General features: G+C 47.2%; 4 protein-coding genes across 5 annotated transcripts; 2 read left to right on the forward strand and 2 right to left on the reverse strand.

Annotated features, from left to right (window-relative positions):
• The first annotated feature begins 543 nt into the window (after positions 1 to 543).
• LOC131259598 (transport and Golgi organization protein 2) lies at positions 544 to 2,969 on the forward strand. Its single transcript, XM_058261134.1, has 3 exons — positions 544 to 754; positions 1,129 to 2,220; positions 2,747 to 2,969. The coding sequence occupies exons 2-3, from the start codon at positions 1,556 to 1,558 to the stop codon at positions 2,967 to 2,969; spliced, it is 888 nt and encodes a 295-aa protein (XP_058117117.1). The 5' UTR covers positions 544 to 754; positions 1,129 to 1,555.
• Positions 2,970 to 3,159: 190 nt separating this feature from the next.
• LOC131259586 (RRP12-like protein) lies at positions 3,160 to 8,318 on the reverse strand. The gene is made up of 8 exons (XM_058261112.1): positions 7,897 to 8,318; positions 5,564 to 7,831; positions 5,329 to 5,488; positions 4,637 to 4,909; positions 4,286 to 4,569; positions 4,048 to 4,211; positions 3,425 to 3,965; positions 3,160 to 3,334 (listed from the first exon to the last, which is right to left on the reverse strand). The coding sequence occupies exons 1-8, from the start codon at positions 8,307 to 8,309 to the stop codon at positions 3,223 to 3,225; spliced, it is 4,215 nt and encodes a 1,404-aa protein (XP_058117095.1). The 5' UTR covers positions 8,310 to 8,318; the 3' UTR covers positions 3,160 to 3,222.
• Positions 8,319 to 8,727: 409 nt separating this feature from the next.
• Positions 8,728 to 10,280, forward strand: LOC131259597 (something about silencing protein 10). The gene has a single exon (XM_058261133.1). It carries the CDS (start codon positions 8,815 to 8,817, stop codon positions 10,276 to 10,278), a length of 1,464 nt encoding a protein of 487 aa, XP_058117116.1. The 5' UTR covers positions 8,728 to 8,814; the 3' UTR covers positions 10,279 to 10,280.
• Positions 10,281 to 10,349: 69 nt separating this feature from the next.
• LOC131259588 (squamous cell carcinoma antigen recognized by T-cells 3) lies at positions 10,350 to 14,179 on the reverse strand. Of its 2 annotated transcripts, none has more exons than XM_058261118.1 (6): positions 14,047 to 14,179; positions 13,772 to 13,983; positions 13,352 to 13,693; positions 12,450 to 13,285; positions 11,147 to 12,374; positions 10,350 to 10,891 (listed from the first exon to the last, which is right to left on the reverse strand). In XM_058261118.1, exons 1-6 carry the CDS (start codon positions 14,080 to 14,082, stop codon positions 10,765 to 10,767), a joined length of 2,781 nt encoding a protein of 926 aa, XP_058117101.1. In that variant the 5' UTR covers positions 14,083 to 14,179; the 3' UTR covers positions 10,350 to 10,764. The 2 variants fall into 2 exon arrangements, with proteins under 2 accessions (XP_058117101.1, XP_058117100.1); XM_058261117.1 differs by having other exon boundaries at positions 13,772 to 13,986; positions 14,047 to 14,178.
• Positions 14,180 to 14,819: the final 640 nt, after the last annotated feature.

The following is a 14,819-nucleotide window of genomic DNA, read 5'->3' on the forward strand; positions in this document are numbered from 1 at the left end:
TTTTTACTAACAGATTATTGATATGCAATGTGCTATGTTGTATGTGCAATAACCGATGACGATGATGTTTGAAAACTTATGGAAATTATTTGAAATGAGAAGAAGAATTCAAACCTTCCGAAAATCATCCCTGCCGTTTCCGTCAATTTAAATTTTAGAAGAAAGAAGCGGAAGTACTAAGGTGAATCAATGATGGATTTCTTATGAGCTGTGTTGACTGAGCAACCAATTTAATCGACTATCGTTTCATAAATTAGTTTTCAGATCGTAAAACTCATTCCCATTCCCAAATCATCCTCCATAATCGGTGAGAAAATAAATATTTTCCACGTTAACAGTACCTTACCTCTCGCCTTATCCGAAACATTAATCGAATGAACAAATCTCCAAATGCAACAAGTGTCCGCAAAGGAAAGACATTGCTATATTTGTACCATCCGCGAAACGTGTGAACCACACTGTTCGGTAAACAAGCCGCCCGGTAGCTTTCGCGTGTTTACAAACTATGCCTCAGGCTGGTGGTTTCTGCTTCGGCGCAATGGTACAGAATCAACGTGTACGCGCCTTGCCGGTTGTAAATTTACTTGCCAGGGCGGTACAAATCATCTCGATCCGTGAAACATCGCAGGGTAGACCAGATATCGGGCAAACCACTGTACCTCAGTTGCCGACAGAGAAGTAACAAGTGTGGACACGTTTGGACCAGCCAGTGAAATACAAGGAATAAGTGTTCCTATTGGTTATCGGTTTAACGGTGAGTAAAACTCCGCAAGGACAAGTGTCCACTTCCGCAATGTTTTATTTTCATGCACAAAACGAAAGGTCGCATGAGAAACCAAGGCTGGTTTGTTTACCTCTAAACTTCCGGAGCGACAAGTGTTATCTCCGCCTGCTCAGTCTCAGTTTTTTTTGTAGAATAGTACTTTACACGATGCCCAAATGTTGTTAGTATCTACCATGGATCAATGCGCGCATGCGTAACTTGCCGTATCAACAAAACAAACGGCGGTCTTGGAAACTAGCATAACACCTCACGATACTCACTTTAAGATTGGCCACAGCAACAAACACAGCCTGTTATCACAGGAAATCGTTTTCACTTGTGTTTCTGTGCCTTATCGTCCACAGTAACCGTGACAACTCACTGAAACAAATCGAAAGACCTTTGGCACGCGATTAACGGGGTGATTTCGGAGTGCAGCGCGCTAAAGAGAAAGCATTGCCGTGCCGGTGCAACGGCGGTAGAAGCGCGGCCGCAACCGAAAGAAAGCCGCGCCAACCGCGTTGTTACGAGTCAGCCGAAAAACGAAACGCAACAAAGTGATCAGTGACCTGCGGACAACGACGAAGTGGTGTGAGTCAACACACCAGATTAAACCGCAGTAGGCAGAGAGGAACAAAGAAAATCATCCACACCATAGCGTCGAGGAACCGTCGAGAAAGCTAAAATATTGGTGAGAGTGCGCTTCGCTTTCGGCCGGAACCAGTGCGCGCTGGTCCTCCTTCAGTGGTGTTTCTGAACCAAAAGTACAGTGCCTTATTACCAGCGTACAAAATGTGCATTTTGTTTGTTTACGTTGCCGATGACAGCGACACCGCGGGCCGATACCGGCTGATCTTAGCTTCGAACCGCGATGAATTCTACGCCCGACCTGCACTGGGTGCTGCACCTTGGAAGGAGAACCCGCGGATAATCGGTGGTCGGGATATGGAACCGGGGCGCGAGGGTGGTACGTGGCTCGCGATCGGCAATCATCCCGAGGGACGCATTAAACTGGGCGCCCTGCTGAACGTAACCGGTGAAACGAAGGCAAACGTTACCAACGGACGGGGGCCTATCGTGGCCAACTTTCTATCCGGTGCGCTATCGAACCGAGAATATAGCGAGCAGCTGCTCCAGCAGGACAACTTTGGCGCATTCAATCTGGTTTCGATAGAGCTGAACACGCGCAAGGTGCAGATAGGAGATGCCGATGGAATTGCGGAACAGAATCGCACCACGACCCCGATTCTGCACACCAGCAACGCCCCGCATAACATCGCCGAGTGTAAGGTTGGCGTAGCGCTAGGGTTTGGCAACAGCACACTCGAAAAGCCGCTGCAGAAGGTATGCCGGGGTAAGGAACGATTTGCGGAGATTGTGGCCAAACAGAACGTCCCATTTGTGGACAAAGATGCCTTTGTGGACGAGTTAATGGAACTGCTGAAAAGTGATGTGCGGTAAGTTTCGGATAACGTTACACAACTGGGAAATTGGAAAACGAAAAATAGATTATGAAAAATGGGTCAAATTTGATGCACAGTCAAACCAAGATATCGTAGAGTTTATGAGGTAAATCTACGTCTTTGCTTGTTCTTAGCTTACTATGACTAATGCTGCCATATCCATATTGCATATTAAATTAAACTTGCATACATATTTAACTAGCGCACAGTTTTGCTTGGAAGATAATCAAATTTATTTTACGACACCCCTATAATACAGCAATACTTTGGACGACTTGAGTTCTTAAGACTGTTGAAATGATTCCTTCAAACGAATGCTTTTTGAAACTCTGACAAAGTTGAGAATAAAAGGTTTTCTCTTCAATAAATCAATTCAATCTCAATCAAATAGGGTTACGGAGGTCCCTAGTATCGAAGTTTCCCAAGAACATTCTGGCCTTAAACTGGTTCGACCGTGCAAATCTATTGTTAATATCGTGATAAACCGCTCGTAACGCTATTTTTAATTTTTTTATCAAAGATATTTCCCCGACCCAGAGCTAACGCGTCGAGCTGGGCAGCACGCGGAATATCTGTCGAGCATTAACGTTCGAATGCCGAATGCAACCTACGGCAGCCGTACCCGTACCGTCATCCTGATCGATTATCAAAACCAGGTGGAGTTTGTGGAGGAAACGCTGATCGGTACTGATCCACAAAATGACCAATGGAAGACGACTCGAATCGTGCGGGATTTTTGTTAAAGTTTTAGAAGACATGAAAGGATGTTACTAACAGGGGAAGAAGAAAAACTGATCAAACCGTTGTTTTGCGAATAGAATAGTTGATGCCTGCGTGCGTCCTATGCGCATTTTCATTTAGATAAACTGTTTTATATTCTGGTTAATGCGATTTGTAACAATCTAGAAGGACGAAGGCAAATATACGGTATGCATATGAATTCACGAGCTTTCCACTATTTCACATCACAACTACTTTCATCCGGCTACTCTCAGCTTACTTCCGCTTCGAACCGGCCTTCAGGAGGCGACTCTTCGAACCGGCAGCCGCTCCTTTCCGGGCGCTCTTTACAATGCTCTTGAACTGGCCTGCATTTTTGGCTCGTTTCCTGCGGTGGTAAGAATAAAAGGTAGATAAGAAATTAGACGGACACGACCCCGCACGGTGAAGTGACCGAGCATAACCCGGGCAGCCATACCTTCGGTTGAGTGAATTGCGGCTCAGCGGAACGTAGGCATATGGTTCGTGTTTACCCTTCTTCAGCATATCACCAGATGCCTTCTTCGACCGATACTCGACACCGGTCGAAACGTTCGATTTTGCCGTCCGCTGGGAACGTCCGGACTTGCCACTGTAACCCGATTTCACCGAGGCCGCCACCGGACGATGAATACCCTTACCACCGGCGACATACCGGCTAGATGCACCGGACATTCCCGAGCGGGCACTGAGCGCATCGATGGCCTTCCGCTTTCGGGACGATGGTCCATCGTCATCCGCGTTCGGTTCCAGTTGCTCCTGCTCACCGTCCTCATCGCTGCTCTCCTGATCATATGCACGCTTTTTAGCCTTGTCGGCGTAGCCAACCGCTTCGTCCGGATCCTCATCCGAATCGGAATAGTCCTCGATGTCCTTGATCAACAATCGTCCTTGGGCATCGGTCTTGAAACCACGGTTCGGATCCTTTCGCTGCTTGCTAGGCCCGGCAATGGGTTGATCTTCCTCCATCGGTTGGTTTGCTGCAAGGCATCGATGAAATCGCAATAAGAAGTTTCAAAACAACCAAATGTGATGAAACGAGAACCATAAAACAACACTTACTTGTAATCTTGCCGATCGCATCCAGGTCGGCCAAATCGACAATGTTATCTTCCGACTCCTTGATGAACGTTTCCAAGCCCTTCTTTTTCTTTTGCCGGCTCTTCTTTTCATCTTCAACACCAGAGTCCGAATCCGAGTCGGAGTCCTCCAGAATATCATCGATCCTGCAAGCAACCGTAAACAGGAGAACCGTTTGAGGAAAATTCGCCCCTTTCAACCTTCCACCAGGTAAACTCACGTTAAACTCTTCTTCTGCAAATGACTTCCAAAGTCATCTTGCGGCTCCTCGTCGTCATCGTCGTCGTCACCACCCTTGCCCTTCTGCAGCTCTTTGTTACGTTTCGCCCGTGCCATATCCTTGCGTATCCTCTTCAGTCGCTTGTGGGTACCCTCGTCGTTACCCGGCACCAGCTGGATGATTTCGAGCGGACCAAATCGCTTGCAGAGTTTCTTCCAAATGTAACCCAACATCAACCGGCTGTGGCGCTTCGTATCCGGAACCATCATCGAGAGTGCTTTCACCTACAACGGGAAGAGAGCACATCTTTATATTTCCGCATATATCAACTATCATCGGAAGGAAACTTACGATCAGCGAGAGATAGTTGGTCACAAGTGGAATCGGTAAGATTTTCGTGTACACCAAGAGGAAGTGAAGCGCCGCATCCACCTCCTGCCGGCTGTTTCCGACCAGGAACGTAAGCACCTGCTCCAGCATAAACTTGACCGAGTCGATCGACAGCGTGGCAGTAAACTGTTGCAGTATGTCCCGCAGAACCCAGATAGTATTGCAGATCATCTGGCTGTCACCCGCAAAGCCAGCGATGACATACTCGATGAATTGGTTGATCTTTCCCTTATCCTGTGGCGTAAAGATAGCGATAGATTAAATAAAGCATTTTTATGCTGCAATTAGTTTACTTTTTTTGAAAATTGTACGGTGTCGTAAATTAGTATCCGTACACCAACTCGAAAATCTTTCATATATGATATGATGGAAAAAGGAACATTTGCAATTCAACCATGTGTGGCTTAATAGTTTCCGAAATTGTAGAAATAATTTTTCATTAGACGCTAACTCATCCAACTAATTTATTTAGGACTTAAATAAAATGGTGGTTATTGTCCTTTTCGAATGGCGTCATGTTGCAAAAAATCGGATACATAAATATGTGTGATCAGTACTTAAACTACTTCAAGCTACTTTGATGAACATGAAATCTAATTGAATTACTTCAACGGATGTACGAATAAGTGGTGGTATAACTGTAAATTACTCACATCAAACTTCTGACCAATCTTTGTTAACAGGTCGACCGCAATGTTATCCTTTTTAATAGCGTCCATATGGTATGTCGTTACCGCTTCCATTATAGTTCGTTGAATAAGTTTGCAGTTCAACTGTGCCGAGGCTTGCTTCTCCATAATCAACTTCAAGCAGCTATGAATTGAATGATGAATTAGGAAAGTGTGGGCTTTGAACCCGTCCGATAGCGAATCAGATGACTCTACTTACGTTAGCCGAGGTGCTTGGATGCCATCGAAACTCAGCCGCATTGTGCCGAGCAGCAGCTTCTCAATGTTCCCTAGCTTCGTCTCCACGAACGCAACGCAACCCTTCTTATCGGAAGCCAAAATTTCCTGCATCAGCTTGAACGCCTTCTTCATCTGCCGCCGATGGTTCGCATTTCCCTTCGCGACCGCGTCCTCCTTTTTCTCCCGCTTCAGTATGACGGTAATGTACTTCTGGTAGATTTGATCGAGCTTTTCTTTCGACTGGTAAAGGGCCAGTTGTTCGACGACGTCGAACAGCATATCGTAGATGAACGTGCCCGGTGCCTTTTCCTGTAGCTGCGCTAGCGCCGTGGTCAACATTTCGTCCAGAACCGGCCTTGGCGTGATGCTCAGGTACGCCTGAATCGTTTCAAACGCCGCCAGGCGCGTTTCATTTTCGAAACTACCCTTCGGCTTTGTGGTGTAGATGTTAAACAACCGCGGCAGGAAGTTCTTCGCATACCGGGCGACATCGTCACGGTCGGCGTCCGTTTGCAGGTGGGTGATAAGCTCTTTCAAGCCATCCAAGATCGGTGCCCGCAGGTCCGCGTTTTCATTCAACACCGTGCCGAGTGTTTTCGCGACCATGCGGAAGCTGGAAACATCCTTCGGGTTACGGCAGAAGCCGGGAAAGAGACCCCACAGTTGGCAGCACAGCAGCTCGAAGATGTGCGCCTGGTTTTTATTGTCCGTTTCCTTCAACTGTTGCCACAGCAGGTAGCACTGGTAGGCGAGTTTCAGGATAACGTCGTTGAACAGCGCAAGACTTGAGCCTTGCAGTCCCTCGCGCAACAATGGCAGCATCCACGTCCGATCGAGATCTATTTTCCCGTCCTCGGTGGCAAGGGGAATACATTTCAGCACCAGCTCCGTATCGATCGAACCGATCGCCTGCAGTACGGCATGTTCGATCTGAACACGATTGGACGAGTGTGGATCGTACCGGGTGCCGAGGGTGGTCAGCGCCGGTGCGAGTGTTTCGCCAAAGTGACGCCCCGCAATATCAAAAGCGATCGCAAGTATGATCAGCACGTGCGTCGATGCATGCCCAAACGGAGCGCTACATAGAACGTCGATGATGCACTTTAGGACCTTTTCCAACGGTATACGATGCGCCTCGATGGCCTCATCGGTACAGCACGGCTGTACACACTCGTACAGAATGTCTTTCAGCGCGTTCGACGCCGCCGACACGACTTCTAAACGATCGGAGGACCAGAAATCTTGTGCACAAACCCGCACGAACTTCGGCAACGCAAAACTGCACATCGCGAGATCGTATTTGGCGAGAAAAATGTGTCCCTCTTTCAGCACGGTCAGCCAAGCGATGATCTGCCGCGAATCCGATCGATCAGGACGGTAATCGTAGAGAGCTGCGATCAACTTTCCCGCCAGCACAGGGCTCAAATTTTCCGTCTTCGATGAGAACAGCGAGTGGAAAGTTTGGAAGCAGTTCGTCCGAATGAGCACGTTCGTAGCGGTCATTATGGAAAGGAGATTTTCTGCCACCAGTTTGATATCGTCCCGGCTAAAACCAGGCAGCGCATTGTGGAGCAGGCCAAGGACGTGCAGGATCACCGTCTGGTTGTTGGCAACATTTTCCGGTTTGAACTGCCCAACACAGAAGCGTGCCACACGTCCGCCGGCCGGATGATGCTTGACCAGTGGATTCTTCTGCTGATCAGTGGCAGATTTCTCCACATTTTCTTCGCCCTCTCCTTCTGCGTCTTTCTCTTTTGCCGGTAACATAAAGCAGCTACCGTAAATGATGGCCACCACCGCATGCTGGGCAGCTTTGCGAAGTTTCGGCTTGGTGTGGATCGTGAATGCCAAGATAGCGTCAAAAAATTTCAACGTGGACGACACTTTCCACTGGCCGTATTCCTGGGCACGCAGCAACACCGAAAGGCAACCGATGAGGTTACGCGTCATAACCTGGTTGTCCGTTTCAGTGTATCGTTCGAGCAGAGCGAGAAGAATTTGCGCTGTATCGGAGAATTTACGTCGCAGGACGGCTTCTGGGACAGACTTGATACCCATGGTTAGCAACGAAACGGCCGCCACGACGTCGTTGGTCTCTTTAGTCGCTTCAATCGTTTCCATAAGGGCGAGAAAATACTCGGTGCTGCTTTGGCCACCACCGTTCTCTTTGATTACCTCCGTGAGGGCGGCCAGAATGGCGAGCATATCTTTCTGTAACTGCGAATCGGCACGGAAGTTATTCAACAACCTACAATATAAAGAATATTCAACATTATTGATATCATTATCAATCGTTTCATCACCAGTTCTTACTTCTTAAAGCTCATGTTTGTGCAAGCGCTATAGTTAGACGCGAACGTTTGAAACGTTTTAAACGTGCCCTGCTGTGATTGTGACATTAATTCATCTTCGCCATCTTTCATTGTGAACGATTTCATACTTTCAGCGATGTCGTTAACGGTGGGCGCTTTGGCTTTTGCAGACGAATCATTACCGTACGACTGAATGGCCTCATGCTTGAGGACCGCTTCGAGCGTAAGTTTGCTCTTCTGATCGGACTGACCATTCTCCGCGGCGCCCGATGCCAGGCTAAGATTAGCCTGGAAGAACCGGCTTTTTGCCTTGATGCGGTGTTTGCTCGTCTCCGGGTTAGAAGATGAAGCTCCACCTTTTTTCCATCGCTTACCACTGATCTTTTTCTTCAGCTTGGAACGAAACTTGCTCATAGTTATACTTTTTTGGGACGATTTATTAAGTTTTTCACAAGATTTTACTACGACGATACCTATGCACGTGCACCAACTAAACTGATCAAAACAAACGTGCTGTCAGTGTAGCTTACAGCACTAAAATTCTAGGTTATGTTCGTTCAGACCCAGACTGATCGTTTGTTTACGTTACGCTGTCAGTTCAGTTTCAAAATTATCGTTTACTGTTATTTTTGTTGCAAACTAGAAAAGACGGAAAAATCTGAAAAATCTCTTGCACTAATTTGTTGGTCTGTAAAATACCTTTAATTTGAGGTGCCTGCCTTCAAATTGATTCAAAGGAATAAAAAGTTATTAACAAATTCGTTGTCTTTTAGTAAAACAACAAATCCCACTGTGAACTGAACTGTCAAACCATCAAAACAGTAAACAATTCACACGTGTTGTGACCCGTGTTTCGTTTGTAAACCGGCAGTGTTTTATCTTCTACGTAAATTTATCTTCTACTCGTGGGCCCTTAGAAATGCCCGATAAAATAAAATTTGGTGATGTTGGGAGCGACTACGAACCATCCGAATCGGAGGGCGAGTACAGTGAAGGCGAGCGGGAAATACTGAAAAATGTACGCCGCAGGGGTCGTGACCAGTATGCCGAGGCCGAACAGGAGGAAGCTATACTTGCCTTCGATGAAGATGAGGACGATGACGACGAAGAACCAGATTTCGATGAAATACGAAAGTTTGAGCACGACAGCGACATCGAAGATGGCGGTGACGAGGATGATCTGCCCGATCGGCATGCTTGGGGTTCGAAAGCTAGCGCGTTCTACGGGACGGGCTACACGGATCGTGATTACGATACGCTCACCGCCCAAGAGGAGGAGTTGGCCCAGCTGGAAGAAGTCGAAGCTTTGGAGATCCAAAAACGGTTGATCCAAGGTATGACCGCCGAAGACTTCCAGCTCGATCTGCTCGTTCCGACGGAGGATGGAAAACCCACCGAAGATTCGGAGCAACCGGAGGAAAAGGCGAAGAAAAAGAAACAGAAGGACCGCAAAACGGATGGCAAAGGTGTCGATGAGATCGTTATCAAAGGAGATCTGTCTGATTTGAGCGAACGCCAGCAGCGGGAACTATTTCGTAAAGATGCGCCCGAATTTGAGGGTTTGGTAAATGATTTCTCCACCCGCATGAGCGCTTGCGTGGAGATGGAACCTGTGTTGGAGCTCCTGAAAGAGCAGAACAAACTGCAGCATCCGTTTGGACAGCTGTTGACGAAACGGTACGAACTCGGCCTGTTGTACTGCAATAACATAAACTTTTACGTATTGCTAAAATCCCGCAAGGTGCACATTCGGAACCATCCACTGGTGAAACGATTGCTACAGTTAAAGCGGCTCGTGCAAGAGGTCGAACAAAAGTACGAGGAGAGTATCAAACCGCAGGCGGATGAGTTACTAGCCGCACTGGCCGACGGTGTGGAAATCAATTTCCACGATGACGACAACCGATTGGCGCGCAATGGTAAGGGAACGGAAAAGAAGGGACGCCGGTTGAAGGTGCTCGAACGGTTGGAAGAAGGATCGCAGTCGGACGACGATGAAGATGACGGAGGATTTGATGAGGATAGCGATGCGGAGGAATCGAGAGCCAAACGATTCAAGCTGGATGCCAACGAGAGCGATTCCGACGATGCTAATGAAGAACAGGACGAAGATGGTATTGAACGAGGCGCCGACGTTGAGATGGAGCACGAAGAAGACGAGGATAAGAAGCGTAAAATTACCTACCAGATGGCCAAGAACAAGGGCCTAGCGGCACGCAAGCGAAAGGACCAACACAATGTACGTGTGAAGAATAAGCAGAAATACCGCAAGGCCCTTATCCGTCGCAAGGGCGCCATCCGACCGGTGCGCAACGAATTGAAACGATACGCGGGCGAAACAAGTATCAAAGCATTCGTTAAGCGTGGTATTAAAATTAAGTAACTTCCGAACTTTGTCGTTTGGTGTTGTGCAATTTTATTTTTGCTATCTCCACCAGAGCAGGGTGTAATGCAGACAGAATAGAATAAAAATGGAATTAAAATGTTGAAAAGGAAGAAATAGAAGGTCGATTGTTTGCGTTCTATTCTTCCAGCTGAATCTTTTTGAAAGAACTATCATTCAAGACTCTATCTTCCGATCACATGAAATGAAATGGACAAACTGTTCAGCAAAGGAAAAAGCATACGCACGAGATAATCCGAGCACGAATATTCCTTTTAAATTCATAGCACGCAGATAGTGCGTACCTAGGTCCCTGCAGCACTAGTAAATGATGGAAGCGGAATTCTTACATAAATAGAATTTGTTTGTCTTGAAGACACTGAATGTTGTTTTAAAGAAGATCGGACTTTTCTCCCATTTAAACCAACCAAAAACACGAAAAACTGCTGAACGCTACACAAGAAAAGTGTACATTGAAGTGTTTTTCTACTGTTTGAGCAACAGCTTGCGGAAATCGTCGTTAGATTTTGGCTTCTCGTTGCCAGCCGCGGCGGCGGCGGACTTTTTCAGCAAGGCGGTTGGAATCATCGGGGACAGTTTTTGCTTGACGTCCCTAGAAAGAAATGAAGAACACAAAGCATAACAATTAATCTTGGGTAAAGAGTATTGTTACAAGCGGAGTAGGCTAAGTGTACATATTTGAATGAAATTAAGTTGTTTAAAATTGAAGTTTATCTCGAGGTTATGCAACGATTTTGAAGAAGACTAACATTAGCAATCAGTTTTACAACAAAATGAGAGAAGAGCATCAAAAATGTGAAATTACAATTAGTTGAGGCGTTGGTACAATTAATCTAAAAGAACTCACCCTTTAGCTAGTTGTCTTTTGCCCGAACCAAGGCTAGAACTTGCACTGTTCCCAGTACCATCGGCATTCTCTCCTGTCAGGGCTAAGTTGGGCTCGGTTGCGGTAGGATTTTTCTTCGGAGGTGGTGACGAAATTGCCACCGTGATCGTAAACCCATCGATCACGAGCTGATCCATCTTGAGCACGGCATTCTTCGCGGCCGTTTCCGTTTCATACTCCAGGTATGCCAAACCCTTCGACTTTCCACTGCGGAAGCAAACGATTCGAATGTCCCTGATGGCACCGAACGGTTCAAAGAGCCGCTGCAAATCGTCCTTTCCGAGATTGAACGGTAAGCCCTTGATGAAGATTTTATTCGGCTCGAACGACGACGAGTACTTGAACTGGTTCAGTCGATTTGCTTTGTCACGCGCGACATTCGATATGAATACTGGCCGCCCTGCCAGAGGGCGCCGGTCGAAGCTGAGCGCCTTGGGTACCTCCTGTTCGCTGGCCAGTAGCATATAACCGAAGCCGCGACTTTTACCCGAGCTTGACGGGACCAGTTCAATCGATTCGATGGCCAGTTCAGGGAAAATGGCACGAATGTCCGTTTCCGTCGCATCGAAGCTAAGGTTGCTGACGAAAACTTGCCGCCTTTCGAAACTTTTCTCTGTCACCTCCTCGGAGCCGTCTGTCACCTCAAGCTTGGGCCGCTTCGATGCGTCGTGCGATGATTCTTGTCTGTTGTTACTGTCGACCACTTTGGAAGCAGGATGGGGAGCTGGGACGGCGGGGGTTTTGAATTCTTCCTTTCGTTCCCCTTCTGCCTTCGACGAGGGACTCGTTTGATCATGGGTGCGTTTCAGGTTTTTTTTACCCATGTTCCCCGCGCTAGCGTTACTATCAGTGTTCGGTGGTTGACCCAACTTGCTGGACGATGTAACCGGTTCCTTGCCTCCATCCGGTTTCCGTCCCTTCACACCACGTGCCGAGGTTTTCGTCGAGAATGTTTTGTAGTACTTCTCTATCGTGGCATTGCATAGTTCCTGGCAGCTGATGAGCTGATCCAGCGTTCCGTTACATCTCTCGAAGCGCAACCACGCAGCAGCCAGCGTTTCCGGATCGTCTAACCCGGCCGTGGTGATCGATTTGCGGTACAGCTTTCGAACGGCGTCCGGACCCCGTTTGGCTTCTAGTTCGGTAAACTCAATCCAAAGGCCTACGCGGGTGGAATTATCGGCACTATCTGTAGGATAGCAAACAGTAAAATTGATTAGTACACATTCAATCATTTAGTGATGTTTTTAATTAACTCTCTTACCCATCACACTATACCACAGATCACGGCCCTTGCCCGGCTCTCCTAGCACCTCATACTCAAGTCTGCCCCAAAACTGCAGGATCTTACACTGCGGATCGGCCAGCACACCCCACGCCCTGCCCAACTGATTCCAAGCCAAATCAAAGTTTGCCCGCAGGATGTCCCGTTCCTTCTCGCTGGTAAAGTCCGTAACGCGCCGTAAGTACGTCAGATACTCCAGCCAAACCTTCACCGAAGCTTCCGGCGTCTGCAGCCCAGCCGAGGCTACATCCTCCATAATTTTAAGGATCATCATCTTGGAGCTTTCCTTGTAATGCCGCTCGGCGATGCGCATCTTCTCGACGTACAGCTCCGCACACCAGGGACAGTTGCGTAGTGCCCGATTTACGACGTCGAGCTCACTCTGGCGGAAAACGGGCGATGTTTGACCATCTTCCGGGTCGGGCGGACAGCGGTGCAAGTAACGCAAATAATCCACCCATACCGTCCCATCTAGGCAGCACTCGGTCACCATTCGCTCGTACAGAATCTGTACTTCGTCGTCGTCCAGCACGCCCTGACAGTCTTCGATGTACTTACGATATAGATCCGCGCGATCCTGGTGACAGTGCGCTTTGAGTGCCGCTAGGGCATTTTCGTGGGCCATCATCCGCTGCAAGGCTTCCTTTGCCTGTTTGTACCGCCTCTCGAACTTTTCCTCGTCCAAGTCGGTCAGCTGATCTTTATACTTTTCGCACAGCAGTTTGTACTGGATACACGATTCCTCCATGTTGTGGAGCGGAATTTTTAGCTCCTGTTCGTATATTCTCGCCACTCTGTTGAAACTCTCTGTGGTGCTGCGAAACCAACAAAAGCGTTAATTTTCGGACACCCAAGCTAACACAACGGTTCTATTCACTTACTCTCCGTTCTTTGTTAATGTATCTTCTCGATACGCCTCGTAGATGGATCTTCCCTTCATAGTGTGCAGTCCGTACGTTGGTATCAGGGTACGCCAGATGCGGTCCGAAATATCCTTGCTACTGGTTTTCATCGCCAGTTCGGCAAATTCCATTGCAACGTCGGCCGAGTAGTAGTCGTTCAGCGCTCTTTGGAAAAGTTTTTCCACCTTCTCTATCTGCTCGTCGCTCGTGGCAATGGAAGCTTCAATTTTTAACCACCGCAACCATATCTCCGGCGACAGGGGATACATTGCGGCGAAAATCTCCGCACTCTGCCGGATCTTCTCCAGGTCATTCATTTGGCTGTTGGTGGATATAGATGTAGATTAAATGGATTTGCTAGAAAGCGAAAAGCTCTATTGTCCGGCAGGGTGTACTCACTGTGCAACTTCCAACAGTTCAGCATAGTTGTCGTAGTTGTACTTGTCGCCGGCAATCTTAGTTAGAATCTCAATGTACTCTTTAATGTACTTTGATTCAGTTGACTCGTCGTTATCATCGTCATCCGTATCTTCGTCCTCCGTGTTTGTGTCACCGCCGGAAGTGTCCTCATCTTCCGTGTCCGTTCTTTCGGCACTTTCGTCCATGGCGTCCTGCTGGCGAAGAAAAACACACAGCTTCAAGTAAGATAAATACTACGTGCGGAAGGGATTTACCTCTTCGGACAAATCTATCGTTTCGGCGTTGGACATGGTTGTGATTATTTCAGTTTACCACTTTCGTCTGAATGTGTAATCTTGGAGTAACTAATAAACGATTTGGTTCGGTACATGCAGCTTGGCGTTCGTGTTAACCTAACAAATTGACTCACAACAACATTTGACGTTTCAATTTGTTATAATTTGTTATTCTGCGAAAAACACCATGCTCGTAGTGAGTGTGAAGAGCTAGGAGGTGCGCGAGGTAAGAACGAGATGGGCTATAATTCCTTCGACGATTCATTTGAAATTGGCTTGTAAAGTTAGTTTCAAACCGCTACGAACCTGGGTTGACAGTGGAATTTAAAAGTAAATTCTAGCGATGGCACTGCCGTGTAAACGCATTGGGACCGCGAGATTCTACTTTCTTCAAAGCTCCCTTCATCGCTTCTAGTGATGGGGAAACTGAATCCCTACAGGGATTCGAATCTTTTAATTCAAATCCATTATGAGATCCGGATCTTCGAATCCGAATCCCAATCCGTCATATCATACATGATCATCCAATGCCGATTTTTCAAATGTTGTGTTTAATTCAATGAATGATTTACATAAAAATATCAGTACGCTTATCAGTATCAAAGTTAGGTCACGGAGAGATATATAATTATGATTTAGGAACGAGGAATTCAATTTTAAAATAAAGATAATAATCTTTATTCCTTACTTGACTACGTCCTATCTCATGAGTTGCTAAAACTGAACTGACTTTATTATTCCCTAACTCGGGG

This window comes from Anopheles coustani, chromosome 3 (assembly GCF_943734705.1).
Source record: "Anopheles coustani chromosome 3, idAnoCousDA_361_x.2, whole genome shotgun sequence".
Lineage (NCBI taxonomy): Eukaryota > Metazoa > Arthropoda > Insecta > Diptera > Culicidae > Anopheles > Anopheles coustani.